At 35.9% G+C, this 23,408-nt stretch overlaps 2 protein-coding genes across 2 annotated transcripts; both read right to left on the minus strand.

Moving 5' to 3' along the window:
- Window positions 1–187: 187 nt before the first annotated feature.
- Window positions 188–18,038, minus strand: pip5k1aa (phosphatidylinositol-4-phosphate 5-kinase, type I, alpha, a). The gene is made up of 16 exons (XM_052136691.1): window positions 17,791–18,038; window positions 17,410–17,529; window positions 12,237–12,271; window positions 11,355–11,444; window positions 10,052–10,182; window positions 9,803–9,920; window positions 9,423–9,575; window positions 7,444–7,743; window positions 6,853–7,049; window positions 6,529–6,612; window positions 6,397–6,445; window positions 6,199–6,283; window positions 4,500–4,733; window positions 3,898–4,033; window positions 3,140–3,233; window positions 188–2,748 (listed from the first exon to the last, which is right to left on the minus strand). Exons 2-16 carry the CDS (start codon window positions 17,453–17,455, stop codon window positions 2,746–2,748), a joined length of 1,755 nt encoding a protein of 584 aa, XP_051992651.1. The 5' UTR covers window positions 17,456–17,529; window positions 17,791–18,038; the 3' UTR covers window positions 188–2,745.
- A 2,178-nt stretch (window positions 18,039–20,216) lies between these two features.
- Window positions 20,217–22,171, minus strand: LOC127651066 (extracellular matrix protein 1-like). Its single transcript, XM_052136772.1, has 3 exons — window positions 21,729–22,171; window positions 20,963–21,222; window positions 20,217–20,882 (listed from the first exon to the last, which is right to left on the minus strand). The coding sequence occupies exons 1-3, from the start codon at window positions 21,784–21,786 to the stop codon at window positions 20,679–20,681; spliced, it is 522 nt and encodes a 173-aa protein (XP_051992732.1). The 5' UTR covers window positions 21,787–22,171; the 3' UTR covers window positions 20,217–20,678.
- Between the last annotated feature and the right edge of the window lie 1,237 nt (window positions 22,172–23,408).

The following is a 23,408-nucleotide window of genomic DNA, read 5'->3' on the forward strand; positions in this document are numbered from 1 at the left end:
ATCCATTAAAAAAGAATGGCCTCTGGTATCCTCGCCAGTGTACTGCCTCGTTACGCTTTGTTTGCCAACCTTGAAGGCTTTTTTGGTAAAGGGGTTCTAACTGAAATGCCAGTCTGTTTACAAACTTTAAGCGAACACCATCTCTTGTAAGATAATCAAGACACATAGGCAGTTAATAAGTTTTCTGTTTGTTTAATTTATTTGCATACAGCATGAAATGTTGCAGAAAATAACAATAAGAATGAGACCATAAATCTCTTAATAAAGAGTGGAGAGTAGTTTAATTTAAAGCTACTACTTCCAACAATTCATAGTTTGATAAGACAATAAAGATGAATGCAGCATTTCAGAGTAAACAGCAATTGCACAAAAATCCCAGATATTGAGTGTACATTAAGAAACTGAGACACCTTCCCAACCTTCTACTACTTTAGTGGAACACCAAATTTATAAAGCCACCAGGTGTCAGAATTGACATACCTTGTGGCATAAAAACCCACTATAGAAATTTCAGAACTAGAGGAAAAAAGAAATAAATTACATGCAAACATACAAATAAATATGACTGTACAGGAATGTTTTCTTTTCACTTAATTAGGTTTATAAAAATGGTCACAAAACAGAAATGTGCTCGTACTCAACTACTTATTCATATTAAAAAATATTTGCATCATTACCAATGTTTTGCTAAATTTTGGCTGATGTTTTCACAACTGAATGCATATATTTAAATACAAATATTGTACTTTGGTTCAGGCTTTAGTTTGATTTAAATTCTCTCCACATAACTGAGGCCTCAAGAGAAGTTCCTGTACTACACAGTGCATGTAAACTTCTTAATCTTATAAAAAGATACTTAAAGACAGAATAGATGCTAGATGTTATACATTTTACAGTAGATAGTCTGCCAGGTATGAAATCTCATTGTGCCCTTAAAAACATAATCTTAAATGCAAAGCTAAACAAAAACTCATCTAAAAACCCTTAGTCCCACAACCCAAAATACTGAATTTGGTCTTTTATAGGTCATATTACATTTTTACCTTTAATACAAAAGGGATAATAACCACATGTGCTCTCTTGGTTTTCTTTCTTTTTTTGCAAATAATGTCAAATTTACAAGTGAATTTCATATATATCTTTGGAATTAATGGTGTAAACGGGTAAAAAAAAAAAAAAAAATAGAATAAATAATAAATTGTGTGTTAATATATCAGTCACACATGGCAGATGGACATTTAAGAGTCGCTGTAGTCGTGTATTGAGTTTTTGTACTTGAGGGATAGTTGAAAATTCTCTCATCCCATCTCTCATCTCATGGGAGATATGCCATCCCAGATGTGTATGATTTTCTTTCTTCTGCAGAACACAAAGACTTTTAGCAGAATATCTCAGCACTGTAGGTCCAAACAAGTGATTGGAATCCAACATTTTGAAGCTCCAAAAGCACATTAAAGTAATCCATATGACTCCAGTGGTTAAATCCATGTCTTCAGAAGTCATATAATAAGTGTGGGTGATTTTATTCACAATATTCAAGTAACCGTGTACTTCTTCAATCATTCTCCACTTTCACATTCTTCTTGTGTTTTTGCTGATTCACATTATTCATCCACATCGCCACCTACTGGGCAGGGAGGAGAATTTATAGTACAGTAGTGTTCTCACCTACACCTATCATAGTTTTATGGATTATTTTATGCTGCCTTTGTGTGTTTTCTGGAGCTTCAAATATTTGGCAGCTATTCACTTGTATTTTGAGGACCTACTGAGCTGAAATATTCTTCTAAAAATATTTGTTTTCAGCAGAAGTCATATGACAAGTCATACACATCTGATTATGGCATGAGTAAATGATGAGAGAACAGTCATTTTTGGTGAACTCTACTTTTAAAAGTTCATGCAATTCTGCGAAATCTACTAACAGGCATTGTGCTTAGTATAAGGTATTCTGTTTTAATTACAGGCCAAATTACTCTTGCAGTTAAGGAAGTCCTTCAAAAATACAGTACTGCATTTTATTTCTACAACCAACTCTAACGCTTTTTACAGATTTTAAGTTTTAAATAGTCACACACATGATTGGTCAGGCGATGTGGATGGATTCATCCTACAGTTTGTTTCTTAAAGATAATCATGCTATATTTCCAACATATCTGTAAAAAAAAACTTGTTTTCTTTTCCTATTAGCAAAGTAAATAAGTGATTCCAACAGATTGGGCACACATTGGTCTCCTTAGCAAAATAAGGGCGAACAAACAGCACTGAGCTGCATGGTTAAATGACGTCCACTACCAAATCTCTCACAGAGGTACTTAAAAGTTTGTTCTCCAGTAGCATAATGCAAAATTCTCATCAACTACTTTTGTTGTGAACATTATCAAGTTCAGGAAGGTCTTGTAAATACAGCACTGCTTTCTATGTCCCTGCTTCGGAGCTGTAGTTGTAGTACTACAGTGAAATCTTTTGGTTCCATTTCTTAGCAGCAATAGTGGATGCTGTACTGTTGGCATCCCCCAAAACAAAATATATATATATGGGGGGGGTCCTCATGTCTTTACAGTCTTATGAATGTGTGCAGTTTTCTCTTTTGTTATGATTTGTTTTTCCAGATTGTCTGTTTTTCACTTTCCAAGGTGTGTACTCCATTACTATCTTACTATTTTCTTCCTGTTCCAATGTCCTTGGAAGAGAGCCGATCTTTGTCCTTGATTGCTTTGTTTTGTCTTTTTGAACCACTCTCGATCACTGCAACGAGACAGGTTACATGAAACCCTTTTATAGAAACCTTAGTCAATCTGTAGTCTCATTTAAGATGCCACCATTTGCTCTCATTTCTACCTCTTTTTTCTTCAAAATATATGCCGTAGGAGGCAGCCATTTATGCTGGGAAATGTTTACTTCGACATGTTATAGCAAACAAGAGTGATTCAATTAAATGAAACTCAATTTTGAATTAATTAAACTTTAAATTACACACCCTTATAAATTTCATTTCGTATAAATTACACACACTTTAAAAAAATATCAAGAATGCCCTTGCCCTACAATGTACTGTAAATAGAAACTGATAGTTGAGCTCCGCAGAAACTGAAGCTTTTGGAAAAGCAATATCAGCCCAGAATAAAATGTTTCTTACTTCTGATGTGCTTGTTTCAGGAATAATATCACTGAGTGAAACAACTTCCACGTCCAAACGTTCCCCTGATGACTGGGCAGCTCTGCTGCTGAAACTGGAGAAACAAAGAACTTGCATCAATTAAGACTTAATAATTTTTTTAAACTTGTTTTTAATGCTGCACTTTGGAAATTTGTGCTCTCTAGCAACATCTGTGGTTGAAATTTAAAATTGCAAGCTATTTGCGAAAGTACACTTTATGCGAGTTGTATTTTGGCACTGCTGTTCTGCGTGGACGAATCTCATGATTTGAGCTTATTTATTATATAATAAAAATGATATAAAAACATTTTTGACTGACGCAAGGATGCACGCACACACGCGCATGCGCGCACACACACACACATTACGTTGACTAATGGCAGTAAGGTGTTTAACAGATGGTACTAGGCCTAAGTGTTCCTGAAAGTTCACAACAAACTCAACAACAGCTACTTTTTGGACATATTTAGTTAAAAATTATGTCACTTGTTCTTTCTTTGATTTCACTAGCAGTACATTAGTACATTGGTACCTTAACATTGGAGAAAGAACAAGAATTTGCATCAATAAGACTGAACACATTATTATGAGTGGAAAGAGTGAGAACATCAAGATATAATAGTGTAGACAAAAATATTGTTATGAGTTGGAAACAAGAACCTTTGTGTAAATTAAGAATGACATGTTATCTTTTTCAGAATACTGTAGCTCTCATCGTAAGGAAAGCCATCACATACCTCAGAGCTGGAGTGTTTGTGGAGGGCCAAGAGCTTACAGGAGAACTTGCTGTGAAGGTTGTATCAACTGAGGTATTGGTAATCTCATCTTCAGTAACTTCTTGTGGAAGCAGGTCAGGGCGAGCTGTCTGCATACCTGACAGGAAACAAGAGAAGAAAAAAAAGAGAGAGTGCTCTTTAGTAAATAATGTTTAATTACTCAGGGTTAATGGGAACAAGGAAAGAACCTGCAAAATTGTCATTTCACTATCCTGTTACCTCATAGTCTTATGAAACAAATGCAAAAACCTCAGAGAGGTTTGCATTACAAACACTACATTCATCCATCTACCTTGTCCTAGAACTTGATTTGAATATTTACCTTTATATTCACCAACTAAAGCAATCATGAAAATGGCACAGAATCACTAGTAGAACTGTCCACACACACACACAGCACACACACACACAAGTCAGGAAACGTGGCTGATGATTTACATTTCAGGCCTGTAGTAGACATTCTTATCCTGTGAATAAAACTGGCAAATATTCAAAGCATATTTTTTCTCTTATCTTGCATCTGTGACACTGGTTATCTTTCAATGTTTTCCTCTGTCTCATACCAGTGTCTGCTTGTGTCTCTGAGCTGAGGGACACAGCTCCACTACTGGACAGCTGTGCTGTAGTCTGCTGTGTTTGGCCTGCCACTTGGGCAGACGGCTGTGTTTGTTCAAGGCTTGTTTGTGCTGCTGCTGCAGGAAGGGAATGTTGTTGTGGCTGTCCAGACACGGCAATGTTTGCTTTCTTCCCAACAGACAGAGTCCCCGCTCGACTTTTCTTTGAGGGACACATTTTCACTAAGAAAGAAAAAGACAGCAGAGACATTAATACATCAATATAATCAGGATGCTAACATTAACACTAATTTTGACAAATGAGTTTCCATGACTTTTCTAGTCATTTTTGATTACTGGATGAGAAGGGCCCTATGAAATCTTTTTTCAAAATCTGTTTTGTTTCCCAAATTCCCTGTTTTCTGTAAATTTTGTCTGAATTCCATTTTTGGCACCTTAATTCAGTTTGATCATGAAAATGGTGTCTAATCAAATGAATTCATTCAAATGTGGTGTTTTATCAAATGCATAATTTATTATCAAATAAAGTGCTGCACTACAGTGCATCACAGATTTGAGATATTGCTTTAATAAAAAATAAAAAAAAACGTATAAATCCCACATCCGTTTACATCAAACTTTTATTTTGTCTGAAAACGGAGTGAGTTTCTGTCTGGTTTTGATGGTAGTTTCTCCCCTCCAGATAAGCAGTTTAATACATGGTCCAGTGTGATTACTAAACTGCACAAGTCTGCAATTTATATATATATATATATACACACACACTGTATATAGCTCTACTCTCTGTCATGTACCACACACACAGAACACTCATGACGCTGCGTTATTGATGTTTGAGCAGCAGGCTACACACGTTCACTTTAAAAGCACGCAGCACATGCAGACTATACATATTTATTGAATTAAATTGCAGCCTTTTGTGGTTTAATAATGCATTCATAATACATTGAAGAGGTGATCCGCACTAAGATAGTAAACGGCTAATATTTTTATTCCATGACTTTTAGATTTTGACGGTCTTTTATTGTTAGCACCTGGTTGTTTAACTGATTCTACCTTGTGACAAATCATGTTTGAATACGTAAAGTCATGTAATGAATCAACAGAGATGTGATATGTATATAAAAAGGAACACATTGAGGAAGGCCTGTGCGCAGAATCATCTGTGTCTATTTCCCCTTTTAAAGTCATGGAATAAAACCATTAACGGTTTACTATCGGAGTGCGGATCACCTCTTCATTGTATTACGAAAGCTAAAACGACCAACGCACCCATAAAAATACAAAGACAATATAAAACGACTAAGCGCAGTGTTAAAATAACTTTAATAATTGTTAATAATGGATTCAATCATATTTCATCCCAAATATGTCAAATTCCATGGTGTATTGTAAATTCCCTTTTTATGACTGGATTCAATGATTCCGTCCACGTTGTCTGCATCATGGAAAATATAGGGCCCAAGATAAGTGTTAAAAATTATTTTACAGAGAGGGCAAAGACAAAGAGCTATTTCCACCAGATTAAATATTTTAGAGTTGAGCATAGATGGAAATAATTCTATTACTCAAAGTTATTATTCACTTTTTTATGGTCAAATTCTGTAAAATTTTCAGGTTTATCATGACACTCTCTAATGTATTCGTTTTGCAAATTTCCAAAACCTCTGGATAATGTCAGACTTACATGAGGGCTTCTTGAACACAGTGGTGCACATAAACTTTTGGAAACGATCTGCATAGAAACTTGGCCGGTGCACAGATACAGTGTCCTGCAGAGGAGAAAATGTATTACAGTAAACAAAATTATTAACTAAATACACAAATTCAGGTTAGCTCTTTGGTATGATTTTATTAATTTTTTTATTCTATGATTGCAAAGTACCCCATCATGCAGCAGAGCTTTCCATGAGTGCTCCAACTTCTTAGCAAGCCTAAAAACACACACAAGTTTAGTAAATTGGGATTTTTTTAGAGACAGAAATACATGAAAACATCTGGAAATACGTTGCTATACCTATAAGACTGCAGGATATCAATGATGCCAATGAAAACCAGCAATCTTTCTCCTTTTGAATTGAATGCTGGAATTCCTCCCATGCTGAAAAATCAAATAAGGCATGATAACAGTTGTGCAAGTACCAAGCAATTTATTCTTAGTTAATTATTTTGCTGAATTACTATCCAAAAGTACTAACATAACACATTATAAAGAGAACCCCTCTGAAGCAACCTGGGGTTTAGTGCTTTGTAGGGATCGAACCAGTAATCTTCCCATTCCCAGCTTTAACAATTAGCCACAACAGTTGGCAAGGTGTAACAGGCATCAATGATCACAAACCTTTCGTAGGGCTGTGGTGGTGTCTTGCCCTTGGCCTCCCCTTGAATACACTCAATGGCTGTACAGTATAGGGGCTTCTGGCCTTGTGCCTTTTTCTGGGTATCAGGCACTGCAGTAGATGCCTCTTCACCTGCTCGATCCAAGTTGTGGATACCCACTAGAAGACTGTAATCCATGATCTTAAAGCTCTGAAGAACCTTTAGCAATTATATAGTTGTTGACAAGGTGGCAGTTATAATATATGCAATTTGTAGATCAAGAGTAGTTCAAACCAATCTAAATAGTTTTAAGCATTGTGAAAGTACAGGGTGCAGTGATAAAGCCATATATTTACAACTCAGCATAATCTCAAACAAAGCAGAAAATTTAGTTGGACCTTGAACAATGTGAAGGACATTTCTGTATCTTAAAGGAACAAGCCTCCTTGATATTAAAAGGTCATAAAGAACACAGTGCTTCACCGATTTAAGATTATATAAATCCTAGAAATTCAAAAGATTCAAGAGACATGTTTCTTGGATTTATTACTTGCTACTCTTTAAAAGTATTTTCACATGTTAACTTTTGTCTCCAACACACAATGTCTCTCACCCGACAGTCTCTCTGTATTGTTCTGCAGAGGGCACTGTAGTGGTCACTCTCCAGCAGTATGCCCTCGGACAAGTCCTGCATGAAATCTAGGTCCTTGTACGTAGGCACATTCTTAGCTCTCTCTTTGGGCGAAGCACGACGCTTACATGTGGAGCCCTTCAGGTCGTATTTAAGATGCATGGGCACAGCACAGGGAAGCAAGTTGTTCATCACTACAATTCGGATGTTTTTCCCCTCGGCCTGAACACAGTAGAGCCCGTAGAACTTAGGAAGCAGTGTACGCATGTTCTGGTTCAGGTTCTAGAGGACAAAGGGTGAACTTTTATGTTGAATCTTTTATATATTATGCTTTTGTTCAAATGCACGTAAAAACTGGTGTATACTTTGGGCTTTAGCCTACAGTGCAGCAAACCTACTTAAAAACCAACATATGCATCTACTTCCACAAAGAATGTTGAATGAGGTGAGAGAAATGTTGATTCAATAGCATTGATAAAATAGATCAATCTAACTAAAAATGTATAATTGTAATCAATATTTGTGCATGCTATACAATTTATACATACAGGCATGGCCAAAAGTATTGGCAGTGACATACATTTAGTGTTCCGCAAATTTTTCTGCTTCAGTTGTTGTTGGCCAAAAAAAGTAACTATTACAAAAAACGAATTTCACAGTTTTTTGGTCCTTGCACAAAATGACAAGCCAACATCATTTCACTAATCATATCAGCAGCACCTGGGAAAGTGTGAATGAGTACTAGTCAGGTGAAATCCCTCTATCATTCTGATTGGATTATAAGAGCAGACTGTTTGCTATAAGAGGAAGAAGTTCTTCCAATCAGTGTTCTTGTTAGCAATGGTTACCTCTAAAGAAAGATGTGCAGCCATCATCACTATGCATCAAAATGGCCTCATATGCAAGTAAATTGCTGCACAGAATATTGCACCTGAAAGAAGGGCAGCAAAGAAGCCACTTCTCTCCAAGGAAAACATCAAGGACAGACTGAAATTCTGCAGGAAGTACAAAGATTGGACAGTAGAAGACTGGTGCAAAGATATTTTCTTAGATGAAGCCCCCTTCCGACTGTTTGGGACAACTGGGAAATCGATAGACCAGAGAAGAACAGGTGAATGCTACCATGAGTTCTGTGTTGTGCCAAGAGTGAAGGATCCTGAGACCATCCATGTGTGGGGTTGCTTTTCACCCAAGGGAGTGGGCTCTCTCACAATTCTGCCCAAAAACACTGCCATGAATAAAGAACGGTATCAAAACTTCCTGCAAGAGCAACTTCTCCCAACGATCCAGGAGCAATTTGGTGATGATCCGTGCATTTTCCAGCATGATGGAGCCCCATGTCACAAGGCAAGAATGATAATGAATTGGCTCGGAGATCATTATATTGAAATTTTGGATCCGTGGCCAGGCAACTCCCCAGATTTTAATCCCATAGAGAACCTGTCGTCAATCCTCAAAAGGCGAGTGGACAAGCAGAAGCCCACAAAATGTGATCAACTCTGAGCACTAATAAGCAGGAATGAATCACCATCAGTCAGGATTTGGCCCAGATGCTGATATCCAGCATGCCAGAGTGAATTGCAGAGGTTATGAAGAAAAAGGGTCTTCACTGTAAATATTGACTCTTTGCATAAATTGAATGTTTTTGCCAATGAAAGCCTTTAAAACTCATGAAATGCTTATCATTGTTTTCCAGTACACCATAGAAACATGTGAAAAAAAAAATAATCTACGAATACTGAAGCAGCAAACTTTGCAAAACACAAAATGTATGTCACTGCAAATACTTTTGGCCATGGCTATAAGAATATTGAGTTGTCTTGGCAACATGTTAACTCTATTACAATGAATTGTGATTTGAGTCTCTTGTGCTCTTCATGCGAAGAGTGCTATTTGTTTAAGTTGCTGCCTATGTAGTCCATTAATTACACAGAACTTTTACAAATGAAATCTGCAGTTACCATGAAGTATCCCGGCAGGAGTGTCTGCAAGAATTCAGCCTCCTTGTGTTGCACCGTCTTAATAATAAACTCATCGTCACTTGAGACGTAGAAAAGAGAACCGCTTGCTCCAGGATTAGACAACTCGATAAGCGGATCATTACAAAGAGAGTACTGCAGAAAACACACACACAAAAATCTAGCTGGTAAAACATGACTGGAGGGTTGCAATGTTACTGAAATGTTACTGACAGCTACTTTCAAATAGCAGTACTTTTGTTCAAGCCATAATCCTAAAAAACAACAAGAACAACCCAATACTATGGAAAAAAGAACCTGTGCTAAAGAGACAAAACAAGGAACAGTTCAGACGTAGCATGATAAACAAACACGAAAATTACCAGGTAGTCATCGGGTCGGATCCCAAACATCTCTCTGAAGTAGCGGAAGGCAATGGGGGCATATGTTTTAAACTTGAAGTCACCATGATGATGACCTGGAGTGGAATTACTGCCTTGGCTGCGAGGAAGAGAGTTAACGGATAAGAGAGTTTGTAAATAGTATACAATGTATGACTAAGCTGCACTTCTTTAACCAGACCAAGATCTTTAACACTCTTTCAAATGGTTACTCTGCAGACAGACAGACACCTGGGAAAGAAGATGCTTTCCACCACTTCAAAGTCCTGCATGAGCACATCTCTCTCTGGCTTCTGGCTCAAGCTTCCCACACTGTGTGTGATGCCCAGCTGAATGATGCCTTTCAGGGCAGATGATGTGGTCTGAAGGATTCAGATGGAGAACAAATGGTATGTAAAATAAAGTGTTAATATACAATTCGAAAAATGATTTTGTGACTATTCTAGGGGTGTGTCTCAATCAGCTCCCAAGCTCTGTATGTTGTGAATCGTTAAATCTTGAACACTAATTCGGGCACTGGCATAGGACACTTATGACTGAATCACATACAACATGATTACGAGCTCATGCATTAAAATGTAGCTGTTATTAATCAACAACATTGCTCTATAAATGACACTGTCATGCATTTTCATTGTAGATATTTAGACGTACAGTGTTATTATAAAAGAAAAATGACAAAGAAATAAAAAGGAGTGTATTTTTAACCTTCTAACAACTAAAATTTAAAAGATGTTTTCCCTTTCATGGTCATTATGGATGAAAGACATTACAATCACCTCAACAAAACAACAATATCTTAAGGAGAAAATAAGGCTTTGACTTCATAGTTTTAAACACGTGCTCGTATTCTAATGACTTCAGAGACGTCAGAAGACCTGATGTTGTTTCCAGTAAGGGAACTTTATGAGCAACGATGCTTCCTGGTTTTCACGGTGCATTCTGGGAATTTAAGGGAACGTTTGAAACAATCTTCTAATTGAGACAGACCTAGAAATGGCCAACTCAGTGGATCAGTGCCCCGACTTCTGAACTAGGGAACTGACTCAGACATACCGTAGGTTAACTTCAGGTTAATTCTAGGTTAGCTTTGGGTAAAAGTGTCTGCTAATGACTGAATGTAAATGTAACTTTAACACTAAAAATCTATTGTTGATGCAAATCACATTTTGTCTTTGAAGAGTCACCGTATAATGCCATGAATTGGATATAAAAAAAAAATTAAAAAAAAACATTTACAGGGCTTTGTTATCTTCATGGTGCCACACAAGGAATTTATAAGAAAAGTAATCTACAAGTTGCAAATAGGGTTGAAGTCTCCTAGGCATTAGGTCCGACAGAATCAGAAATGTGCGACATTCTAGATCTGTTCTAATAATGGCTTTGATTAAGTATGAATGGGTTAGAAACATGAAAAACAAGACACTGAAATTTTATGTTTAACTGCTGATTCTTTTGATTTGATCATCTTACAAACTTCTATCATGTACATGCAGCACTGAGGATATCAAATCTGTATTTCTAAAACTTGTACCTTTTTATAAGTGGTCTCCCCAGTAGTGTCAATTCCTCGGTGGCCTATGGTCCTTTTGTTCGTCTGGGATGAACCGGAGATGCTCAGAATCTATAAGACAAATGATTACTCGGTAAACATGACAGACAAGTCAAAACATCAGAGTATTTAATTTCAGATTTTATTTATAAAATGTAATGTCATCAGTAATAAAAATAAATATTACAAAGTAACAATTCAAGCTAGTGCTACTCTTTACATCAATATGAACAAACAATTGAGCAATTCTATAACGTATCCTTTTTTGCACATGATAGCAGGAATTGTAGCATGAAAAAAGGATAAACCTTTGTTTTCTAAACATTTTTAGATGCAATCTATTACAGAAGTGTGTGTGTGAGAGAGCAATAATAAAACAGCAAATAGTAGATTATTATTATTTTTTTTGGTTTAGCAGGAAGTACAGTGCATTATCATTCATGAGTTGTCTTATCAGTCATTTTCTGGCATTTTCGGATGAACATATTCTGGACACAACAAATCTGTCCCAACATTTACAGTATTTCAGCCAAGAAATGTTTTAACAATAAGGTAGTAATCTTTGGTTGAGAAACTATGCATGAGTGAAAGAGGACTGATGTGCTGATTCAGAACAAATAAAAAAGGAACGGAAAAAGAAGGGGGCAGAGAGGCTCTAGACTAGAGGAATAAAATAATTCTACAATTCACACCACAGCAAAAAGGGAGACGCCAGCACTGATTAGGAAAACAGTTACAAAAATTGGCTACACTATGGACTCACTTCTAAATACAATGGCCAATTCATAATATTTACCACACAATTTGCACAAAGCCAACTGAATGTGAAACTACCATTGAAGCAAAAGAAAGGGGTATAATTACCTCAGAGGAAGGCATCATTCGTGTTCCAGGTGTACCTACACGGATGAATAAACAGTGAATTTAATATTTTTTTTAAACATGCACACAACTTCTCAGTTCAAGTTCACTAGAGTTAATACAAATATATAGAATAAATAATCAATAGACTTCTGGAATAAACTCTAATTAAAATTCCAATGAAATGTTCTTGAAAACCTTGTACTTCAAGTATGTCAACCTACTTCTTGGATGTGACTTGATGGTTTGATAATAACCCTTATTTAATAATATTGTGTGAACTAACCACTGCTTTTCACCATACAGGCTATTCTAAGATACAAAATGTTTTGTTCTGCTTTTTAATTAGGGAAAAGAATGAAGACTTCACAGGGTCCCAACTGTTAACATCCAGCAGGTCACGTATCAGCCGTTTTACTGTAATAGATCTCTTCACATCTCTATTATATTAAATGCATTAATAAATAAAAGTATTAATCCGTTACGTGGCAGCTTTAACTCTATAAGACCCATAGTAGCAGAAATCATATGCTTGTTTAGAGCAAATCATTAAATAAAAGGGCTGGGAATTGAACGATGTAGATTTCCAGATTCTGAATCACAATTCAATTCAATTTAGATATTTAGACATATTTCAGTTATAATGTCTATTTTGCAAGAGAATTTGCAAGATTTCTTCAGAGCATGGGTTCCCAAACATTTTTGTCAGCCGAACCCCTTTGACCTAAATTAATTAAGTACCCCCTGATATTTTAAGCAATGTTTACCTTTCGAAATTTAATTAATTTCACCTTTTCATATTATTGCTATATTTTAATGAACCTTAATTACATCTATTGTTCCTCTTCTTATAACATTTATAAATTTTACTTCATTTAATTCACCATTTGTATTTCTATAATTCACTGGGCATTTATCCAGATCAGAGATTGCACTAGTCACAGAAGTAAAAATTCACACACAGACACACACACACACACACACACACACACACACGCACACGCACACGCACGCAAACGCACGTCAAATGGTCTATTTTTATCTTTCATTTCTGTTTTCATTTCCTTGAAAATTCTATGATCGTATGTTATTTGATATGATATAGCTAATATATACATTTTCAATAATTAAACATGTCTTTGTCTGTAGCAACTATTATAACCCGGGTACAAGTAAATACTCCTTACTTCTAGAAATATCTTTAGGAAATGAAACAAACATTATCTGTAAACTTTTGGTTAAAAGTAAAGTTGACATGCTTGGTTTTTAAGTTTACATTTTTAATTTTAAACGACAGACATCATTTTGAACTTTCCATCGGTGTTATTAAAAATCAGTAAATGAAGAAACTATTTTCGTACACAGCCTCTACTCTCTCTCATGAACCCCATGGACTTCCCTCGTAAACCCCTGTTTGGGAACACAGCTTTAGGTCACACATGACCTAATGAGTGATTAGAATTAAATGTTTCTTTTCGTTCTGTTTTTAATCAACAACTGACTGTGAAGAATAGAAGTTTTTTTTTTTTTTTTAAAGAGGCATTATTCAATGACATGTATTGTGTGGATCTCATCTTTGGACACACAAAAGGCAAACCAAACTTTTACTCTCAACACAGTGAAATAATCTCTGTGCTAACAACATCTTCACCACTATAGGTCAACTACAAAATCACTGGTGACTGAAATCTAAAAATGTACTACCAACTGGATCATTACAAATATTTTTAGTTGGATAGCGCAAAATCTGGTCACAAATGCGGTCGATTTACTTACATTACAGAGGGTTGTCATATACAGTAAAATATCAATTATGGGATTTAAAAATTGATATTGTGATCTTTCAAACGAAGTTTGCGATGCATAAGAATGTCAATATTTTTACCCAGTCCTATTAAATACCTATTTTTTATGAGCAGAAAATGTGCATAAGCTAAACATAGCAGTAGCTAACACACTGAACTATAAACAACAACAGTTTTGACACTGAAAGCATATATAACATCAACGCAAAAGTCACAAAATTCACACCAGAAAAATTTTGCTCAATAAAGAACCTAAAAATATTCTCTAAGAGGACAAAAGAAAATATATAATGAATATCAACTGCTTGGGTCTTTTAGGAGTACTTAAACATTTGCCCTATTAGTATCTTTCCTATGCATGTCTCAACAATACATGACATACTTGTCACATGTCAAATACTGTCCATGCTTAAAACTGGCATGGTAACTTATGATAACTTAATTTAATGAAGAAAAAAACAAAAACACAACACTAAAAATGAAGTGCAAAATAAATGCTAATGCAAAAAGCCGTTTACGTATAGTTGACGCTGGTTGTTAACCACAACTGTGTGTGTCAACATACAGCACGCACAAACACCTGGGTTTCAATTCCTTTGTTCTTCCAAGAAAACCCTGTAACTCAATCACACTTATAAAACACAGACAGAGAGTCTGTGATGGCACTACACTCAAATTCAAGAAAAGCACAATCCAGGCAGTCATAGGGCAACTTAATGCAATTCGCAATGCCAATATTCAAAACAGATTAAGAATAGGTCATATTGCAAACACAGAGATAGGCCTATATGTGCCTGCACACACTTGCATGTACCTCTCTAAAGTAACAACCTGCAGAATAAAAAAACACCTGAAGAGTGATGATAACCCACTGATTGAGGTAACAAAACATAAAAGAACTTTCAAACAGACACAAATGAAAAAAGACTGAAAGTGTCTTTAACATCAGCTTAGGCTATGAAAATCCTATATTCCTTATTTCATGAGGAACCAAACAGATGCTCTTTGATGCCACATGCCAGAGCCAATAATATGAACGAGCTGAGTTCCAGCTACTATGTGCAAAGACAGACAGAGGTATCATAGTAGTCCACAACTATTTTGGCTTACTGTAGTAACTAACTGAACAATACTAACTGAATTGAGTAGATTTTAGGGCTGCATTATATAATCGTGAAATGTTTAAATGATAGCATTCCATTTATGTTTACACCCATTGTGACAAAGTTTTCTATTTACAACATATTTTTGGGCCGTTGTGTGCATGAATGCAGAGGCAAGTCTTACGTGTTTAAATGAGTCTAAAGCAGAGACTATTTAGCAGAGACATGCCATTTCTATTTAAATGAATGGGAGAAACTGGAACGCCCAACCAAGAATCTCTAAGCGCCCAACTTGGGAAACACCAAGTAGATAGGAGCTGCACTAGCATGACTGGAACTAGCCTCCTGAGAGCATTCCAAAGATGGCCGACAATGGACTGACTTGCTAGAAAGACTTTGGACTAAAGGCATATCAGTAATGCTCACTATCTGAATCATACTGTGTACAGTTTATTCAAAATGTGAAAAACACTTATTGTTTAACATACAGTGAAAATTTGAAAGCAATTCAGGAACATAGTTCTCTGGTTGTTTTGATCAGCATAACCTACATAAAGAATATGGCATGCAACTGACCCACACAAAATAAGTATTTACAAAATCAAAGGAATTAATCTACAATTCTGCTTTACATCATAATTGTGCAGCCCTAGTACATATGCTATGCAACTTAAAATGCATCTATGCAATATAAACATTTGTTTACATTGTGTAACTTGTGTATGTATAGTTTAACTTGTGTATGTATAGTTTAACTTAAGTTGTGCATAGGCCTATATATCTACACTTGCGGCCAAAAGTTTGGAATAATGTACAGATTTTGCCATTTCGGAAGGATATTGGTACTTTATTTCGCCAAAGTGTCATTCAACTGATCAAAAAGTTTAATCAGGACATTACTGATGTAAAAAAAACAGCACCATCACTATTTGAAAAAAGGATTTTTTTTATCTAGACAGCCCCCATTTCCAGCAGCATCACTCCAACACCTTATCCTTGTGTAATCTTGCTAAATTGCTAATTTGGTACTAGAAAATCACTTGCCATTATATCAAACACTGCTGAAAGCTATTTGGTTCATTAAATGAAGCTTAACATCGTCTTTGTGTTTGTTTTTGAGTTGCCACAGCATGCAATAAACTGCCATGTCTTAAGGTCAATATTAGGTCAAAAATGGAAAAAAGAAACAACTTTCTCTAGAAACTCATCAGTCAATAATTTTTTTGAGGAATGAAGGTGATACAGTGCTTGAAATTGCCAAAAAAGATTTCATACAAAGTATTGACACTACAGTCTTCAAAGACAAAGGACAACTGGCTCTAACAAGGACAGAAAGAGATGTTGAAGGACAGATGTACAACTAAACAAGAGGATAAGTACATCAGAGTATCTAGTTTGAGAAATAGACACCTCACATGTCCTCAGCTGACAGCTTCATTGAATTATACCCGCTCAACACCAGTTTCATGTACAACAGTAAAGAGTAGACTCAGGGGTGCAGGTCTTATGGGAAGAATTGCAAATAAAAAGCCACTTTTGAAACAGAAAAACAAAAAGAAAAGGTGAGAGTGGGCAAAGAAGCACAGACATTGGACAACAGATATTTGGAAAAGTGAGTTATGGACCTTTAACCCATTGAGCTTTTGTGGGATCAGCTAGACTGTACGGTGCATGAGAAGTGCCCGACATGACAGCCACATCTATGACAAGTGCTACAGGAAGTGTGGGGTGAAATTTCACCCGAGTATCTGGACAAACTGACAGCTAGAATGCCAAGAATCTGCAAAGTTGTAATTGCTACATGTGGAGGATTTTTTGATGAGAACTCTTCGAAGTAGTTTAAGAAGTTCTGAATTTTTTTTTTCAAATTGTAATAGTAATTTTCAGGTTATTAATGACTAAACATTGTGATCAGTTGAATGCCACTTTGGTGAATAAATGTATCAATATCTTTCCAAAAGACCAAAATCTGAACATTATTCCAAACGTTTGGCTACCAATGTACATTGTATTTTTTGTAATATATGTTGTACTGTACAAAGTTGATAGTGTCTCTGAATTTCCCATGGGATCAATAAATCATCTGTCTTTTCTATATGTCTGTCTGACTGTCAATCTTTTCAATCTATCCATCTCCTCTGAGGGAAAACATTTGAGATTTCTGTGTGAGATCGATTATTTAAAACAATAGCAAACCAAAACAACTTTCTCTTCAGATGTCTCAACAAAAAAAACAACAACGTTTAAATCAAAATGAAATTCTCTTACTGGTAGAGCTCGCCCCATCCGTGGAAACGACACCAGGCGTAGCCATTTAATGGCGGAAGTTTCATAAGGTCCTGCTTGTTTTCACTTCTGGTTTGGGTCCCAATGCCTTATAAGATGAACCTGTGCAAAAAAGTAAAGAAAAAGTGTGTTAGTCATCTCATTTCGTCAACACACAATCAGGTAGGAAATTAGTTGAATTAGCTGAATTCACAACTTATAATAACATTTGTACTGGCATTTATTACTGGAGCTTAGTAGTTCCTCGATATTACCACATTTAAACGGGTGTTCACTTAATTTCTAAGCTAAAACAAGCTTTATTAGTTAAAACATTCTCGTTAGCGCGCATACTGATAGATAGAGCGAACTTTTCGTGTTTACCTGCAAAAGCAACCGGTAAGCGCACTTTCCTCAACTTTTCCACTTTGTTTTTGGCTAACTAATGAAAAACTGTGTCAAGTGTTCTGTTTACGTTCCCGGAACATCTGGAAGCCTTGCGCAATACTTTAAGGTGATCGAAATTGTTGGACTAAACCGAGCCTGTCCGGGACTAAATAATACTTTGTATCGTACGGAAGCGTCCACGCTCCGGAACTCTCACAAAACCAGCGGAAGTGACGTCGTGGTTTAAAGAGTCGGCACTGCCCTCGATTTCCTAAAGGGGGCGCTCGAGTGGATACGAAGCCCAATTCCTCAATGGATGGCTTTAATGAAGACTTTTTTATGAAGTAATTTGGAAATTGTTTAGCTTCTTCCCCATACATGTGTACCGATTAACTAATAAAGTTAGAGAGGTGTTATTCCTGTAATATTAGGCTTTCTAAATATATTAACAAAAATAAGAAAAAAATGACTAAGTGACAAATATGAGACTACATTTTTGTGAACGTGTTATTATAAAATATTTATGATTTGAGGAAAAATCTCTCATAAAAAAATGGTTCCTGACATATGTAATGTATTAACCTTTTTGACATTACTATTATTTTACTATATTTACTACAACAACAAAAACTCTCAAATTCAATTTATTGTCAATTTGTTTAGGGTACAACAGGGCAAAATTAAAGGTGCACTTAGTAAATTTTTGTTCATTTCATTTTGGACTTACAGTGACACCTAATGGTGTGGATGCAGCATCATTCAAGATCAATAGTTTACATTTACAGATACAATTGTAGAAATTCACTATTCACAATCAGTCATGATTAATTTAATCCACGAGGGATAGTGTCCAATAACAAGATGGTTACTGAGATTAAGCAAGTAGTATTCAGCTGATCATGTGATTCTAAAATGGCAGCCTCCATAAGAGCGCCCCTGCCTCATGTAGAATAAAACAGCTTTTATAAGGTTACTGATATGACTAGTGCACCTTTAAGAAAAAATAGATACATTTTTCTGTTCACAAAGTGTATTAAGATTCAAGAAATACATTTATTTTCATTGCATATTGATGGAGCAACATAATATGTGTCAAAAATAAACAACAACAGAAGGTTGTTTTGAATTGTTTAGAATAAAATTCATTAAAACAAGTGGCAAGGGGCCTTTTTCCCCTCACTTTGGGTAAAATACCCCCAGGGTGGTTATATTGATATATATTGTATGCACAGGTGCAATAGTTATCGGGCACCATTTTTCAAATTATGGAAATTATTTTAAGACTGCAAGAATCCTTTTTGAATAACAAATTATTAGAGATTATTTAATCTACTTATTCAAGAAAGGACTTATTCAAAATAAACACTTCAGAAAAAGGTGCATACTGCCTTGTTCATTCTGATAACGTTTAACATCTCAAATATTCTTTAACAAATTAATCTCTCCAGTGGACATTTAGAGTAAAAAAGGACTGAAATAATGTTGTTTCTCACCCACACACATTATATTGCTTCTGAAGATATGGATTTAAACACTGGAGTCTTATAGATTACTTTTATGTTTCCTTTATGTGATTTTTGGAGCTATAAATGTCTGAACGCCAGTCACTTGCATATATGGACCTACAGAGCTGAGAAAAAAATGTGTGTTCTGCTGAAGAAAGAAAGTCATACACATCTGATAAATGATGAGAGTTTTCATTTTTGGGTGAACTCCCTTTCATGCATCAGTGGTTAAGTTCAAAGACAGGTTAGATGCTAATAGTGGCATGTCATAAATGACTTGCTTTATACAAGCCAATATAATTACTCTTTGCTGTCATTTACTATATAGTAATTCTATACCTATGTAATGCTTTAGTATGTGAAATAGAGCTTATACATATAGTTCTATTCATAAGAGGAACAGGGTTTGAATGAGTTGAAGTTTATGAAAGAGTATGCACAAGGCATGTGGTGTTTCCTGGTTAGGTTTTACATGTTTACACTTCAGTTTAAGTGCAATGGGGTTTTGGTTTCATAACAGTTCTACAGCACAGAGATCCACCTATGCTTATAATCCTTTCACGGGTGCATGCTATGCTTCATGCAAATATATTACATATTTATTACATACATATTTTAAGGTATTCCCCTTGGTTTGGTTTAAACAGGGACTGTGTTATCCTCTCTCTTGGATATTTGTTCATTAGGTCATTCAAAAACTTTGACTTAAATTAAAGCATTATATATATATATATATATATGAAGGGAACAGAAAGAAACCTATCATTCTTGTGAAAGAGTATTTCTCTTATAACTTTTGAGGATTTTTCTCTTGACATCAAAAGGCATCAAAAAGTAAAACAGAGTTTTAATACACATAATTCTCTCCCTAAATCCCCAACATCTGTAAGCATGACATCCAACAGCACCAAGTCAGTTCAAATCAAGCTCTTTATTGTAACTGTATAAGTACAAGATATTTTTAGTACTCCAAGATGTGGTTGCGTTCAATTTAAACAGCAGTTGCAGATTTTTTTTACAGAAATATATATAAAAATGTTCTTATCTGTGTTGATTTATTAATCACAATTTTTCCAATATATCTATATAAAAATGGTAAAGTGAAAGATCAGACCTCAGTAGAAATAGTTCTTGTCTCAAAGGATAAACCAAATATCATACAGTGAAGAAGGCTGCACATTTCTTTTCAGTATTTTGCCCAGATGGCTGAGTTACTCAAAGACCATTAGGAATGCAAGGGGTTAATTAATTGACATAGGATGTTTCCAGAAAAAAGCAGTAACTCCAAGTCATGATTCTGAATTTTTTTGCAGCTAAATCAATAACAAAATATGGTCTCATGTGGCATTAAGAACTAATAATCATTCAGCATCTTGATTTTTAACAGGTATTGGGGTCCCAGCTGAAAATCTGGTCAGGTGGCATTATGGGGGCAATGTAACCCAGCAGAGGCTGGTAGAACGGGTTAGGAGCCTGTCTTTCAAAGCAGTTCCACCTGTCTCCCCCCTTCTTCTCACAGCACTCATGGGGCAGGGTCATGGTTGAGTACTCCTCGACACAGAAACGGGATAGGGCAGTCTCCCACTGCAAAGACGAGGGCAAATAAATCAGTTCAGAATTTCTTTATATGGTTCCGCTTGCCTATCATCTTTTTGTGTACTCACCGCCTTTTTGGCACAGCAAAGGATCTGTCCACTTCCTTGGGCCTCACCACTGAAGCAGCACTGACTAAACCATGCCTCAACTCTGTTTATTGAATTTCCAGCACGACGAGCATAAGCATAACCTGAGGGTGGGAAACAGCTGGTGGGATATCTGTGTCGGCCATTGCCTTGAAGACAGATCGCGTTGAGGTTATTCAATGAAGGTCTGGCTGGAGGAAAGTCTGATTCCAGCAGTATGTCAGGGTTAACGTTTTGTCCCCCTGTATGAAGCAAGCACAAAATACATTACTTTTACCTGCTTTGCAGGTGCTTTTATCCAAAATAACTTACAGTGAATTCAAGGTATACATTTGATCAGTTTGTGTGTTCTTTAGGAATCAAACTCAGGACTTTGCATTGCTAGTGCAATGCCCTACCAGTTGAACCAAATGCCCAAGAAATAATATTCTGCAAAAAATATGACATTGATGACTAACAAGCTATTGACAGCATTCAAGATATTTATAATGTGTTTTTAATCGATCATTTGAGCATTGATACATTTTAAAAAAGGGATCTCTAAATGTATCAGATGGAAATATCCATATTACATGTGTTGTATATCTGAACGCAATCTGGGCATGCATAGGTGGACCTTCCGTGTTAAACTGCTTAATGCAGTGAAATATATCCCATTTCGGCTATGTGTTAAGCTGAGGGAGTTTACCTCTTCCTCCAAATTAAGAAGACCATAAATAGAGTTAAGAATATTAAATGAAGCACATACCTCCCAGAGAAGTTAGCTGAAGAATACAAATAGTGACAAGAGTGCTTTTCCAAACCATGATTGCTTATTTTCCCAAGTAAAAAGAAAAATGTTCTTTCCAGTTTTGCAAATTTGCACTGTTGTCTTCTGTTTTGATGTGAACTGCAAGGCCCTGTCTAGATTTAAAGGGGTGGAATGGCAATGGGAGGGGAGGAGAGGAGTGTGATGGTTGGTCAAGCGAGTTTGAAGAAGGCAGACAAGGTCATCAGTTTTTAATTGACATAAATTCCCGCGTGATGTCTGCTTCAACATCAAAACAGTATAGTTAAACATGAATGGCTGAAGTTCACCAAACTTCACTCAAGTTCAAATTATGGGTAAAACTCACTGAAACCAAAGCCATGCAAGTTTCAGTGTTAACCCTTAAGTGTTAAAGTCGTTATAACAGATTCAATCTAGCTGAATTGTGGACAAAGTAATGGGGAAAAATAAAGCTTTATCAGGTTTTTCCATTTGTTATTTTTTTATATATTATTTGTCTTACAAAACGATCTTGGGGAAAAATATACTACTTTTAACATTTAGATAAGAGTTTAAATAATAGCCAACATTAGTTTTAAAAGTGTCCATACTTGACAAATGAAAACATGAACTTATAAACCATAATATCAACAAGATGTCAACTCTACACCACAGCAACAATTCTCGAAAGGCCATCATTTTATTATATATTTAATAATTTTTTTTAAACATGCAAGAAATACCGGAGGCCTCATGACATGTATGCTTTACCAGATATTTATAAATGTATAAAATGCTAATAATGTCATCTTATTTTATATTATTTGACCTTACACAAGGTCAGACCAAAAACATATCAAAAGCAGACCAAACACATATTATATCCCCAATATGCAACCAAAAGATATTAGAGCTTTTCTCAGAACTTCACTTTTCTCTGCCATTTCTCCCATGTTTGACAACTAGAAGTAGTGTTCAAATTGTCTTCATTGTGAACACTATATTGTTGGAGTGGTGGTGGCGTAGTGGGCTAAAGCACATAACTGGTAATCAGAAGGTTGCTGGTTCGATTCCCAAAGCCACCACCATTGTGTCCTTGAGCAAGACACTTAACTCCAGGTTGCTCTGGGGGGATTGTCCCTGTATTAAGTGCACTGTAAGTCGCTTTGGATAAAAGCGTCTGCCAAATGCATAAATGTAATGTAAATGTAAATGTTGCATAATCTGAAACCTAACAAACTTTTAAAATGATTGGCTTCAAAAGTGTGCTTGTGTGAGCTTTATTAAATTGATTGTCACTTGGTTTGATATTTCATTATATAATGTGTAAGTGTATAATAAGTGTGCTTTGAGTGTTCAAACACTTTTAAGGCCCACTGTTTACATCAGCATGTAAATTGATTCCCAGAATTGTTTCACAGAGACTTTACTCTCACGTGAGGTTTACTAATACTGATAATGTGGTGAAAGTAATCAGCATTTTCATGTCACTTTACCCAGACAGGGTTATGTTTTGAACGCTTATCTGAAATGTTGCCAGGGTTCTCTAGCACGTTTCCAGTATCGTGAGTGTGAGAAACAGGTGTTGTGATTGTTTAGGGAGGATGTAACTTTGGATGACTACTTTTAGGCCTTATCTAAAACATAGCATGGTTAAGCTGCGCACAGCAGAGAAATTTA

Source organism: Xyrauchen texanus, chromosome 10 (assembly GCF_025860055.1).
Source record: "Xyrauchen texanus isolate HMW12.3.18 chromosome 10, RBS_HiC_50CHRs, whole genome shotgun sequence".
Lineage (NCBI taxonomy): Eukaryota > Metazoa > Chordata > Actinopteri > Cypriniformes > Catostomidae > Xyrauchen > Xyrauchen texanus.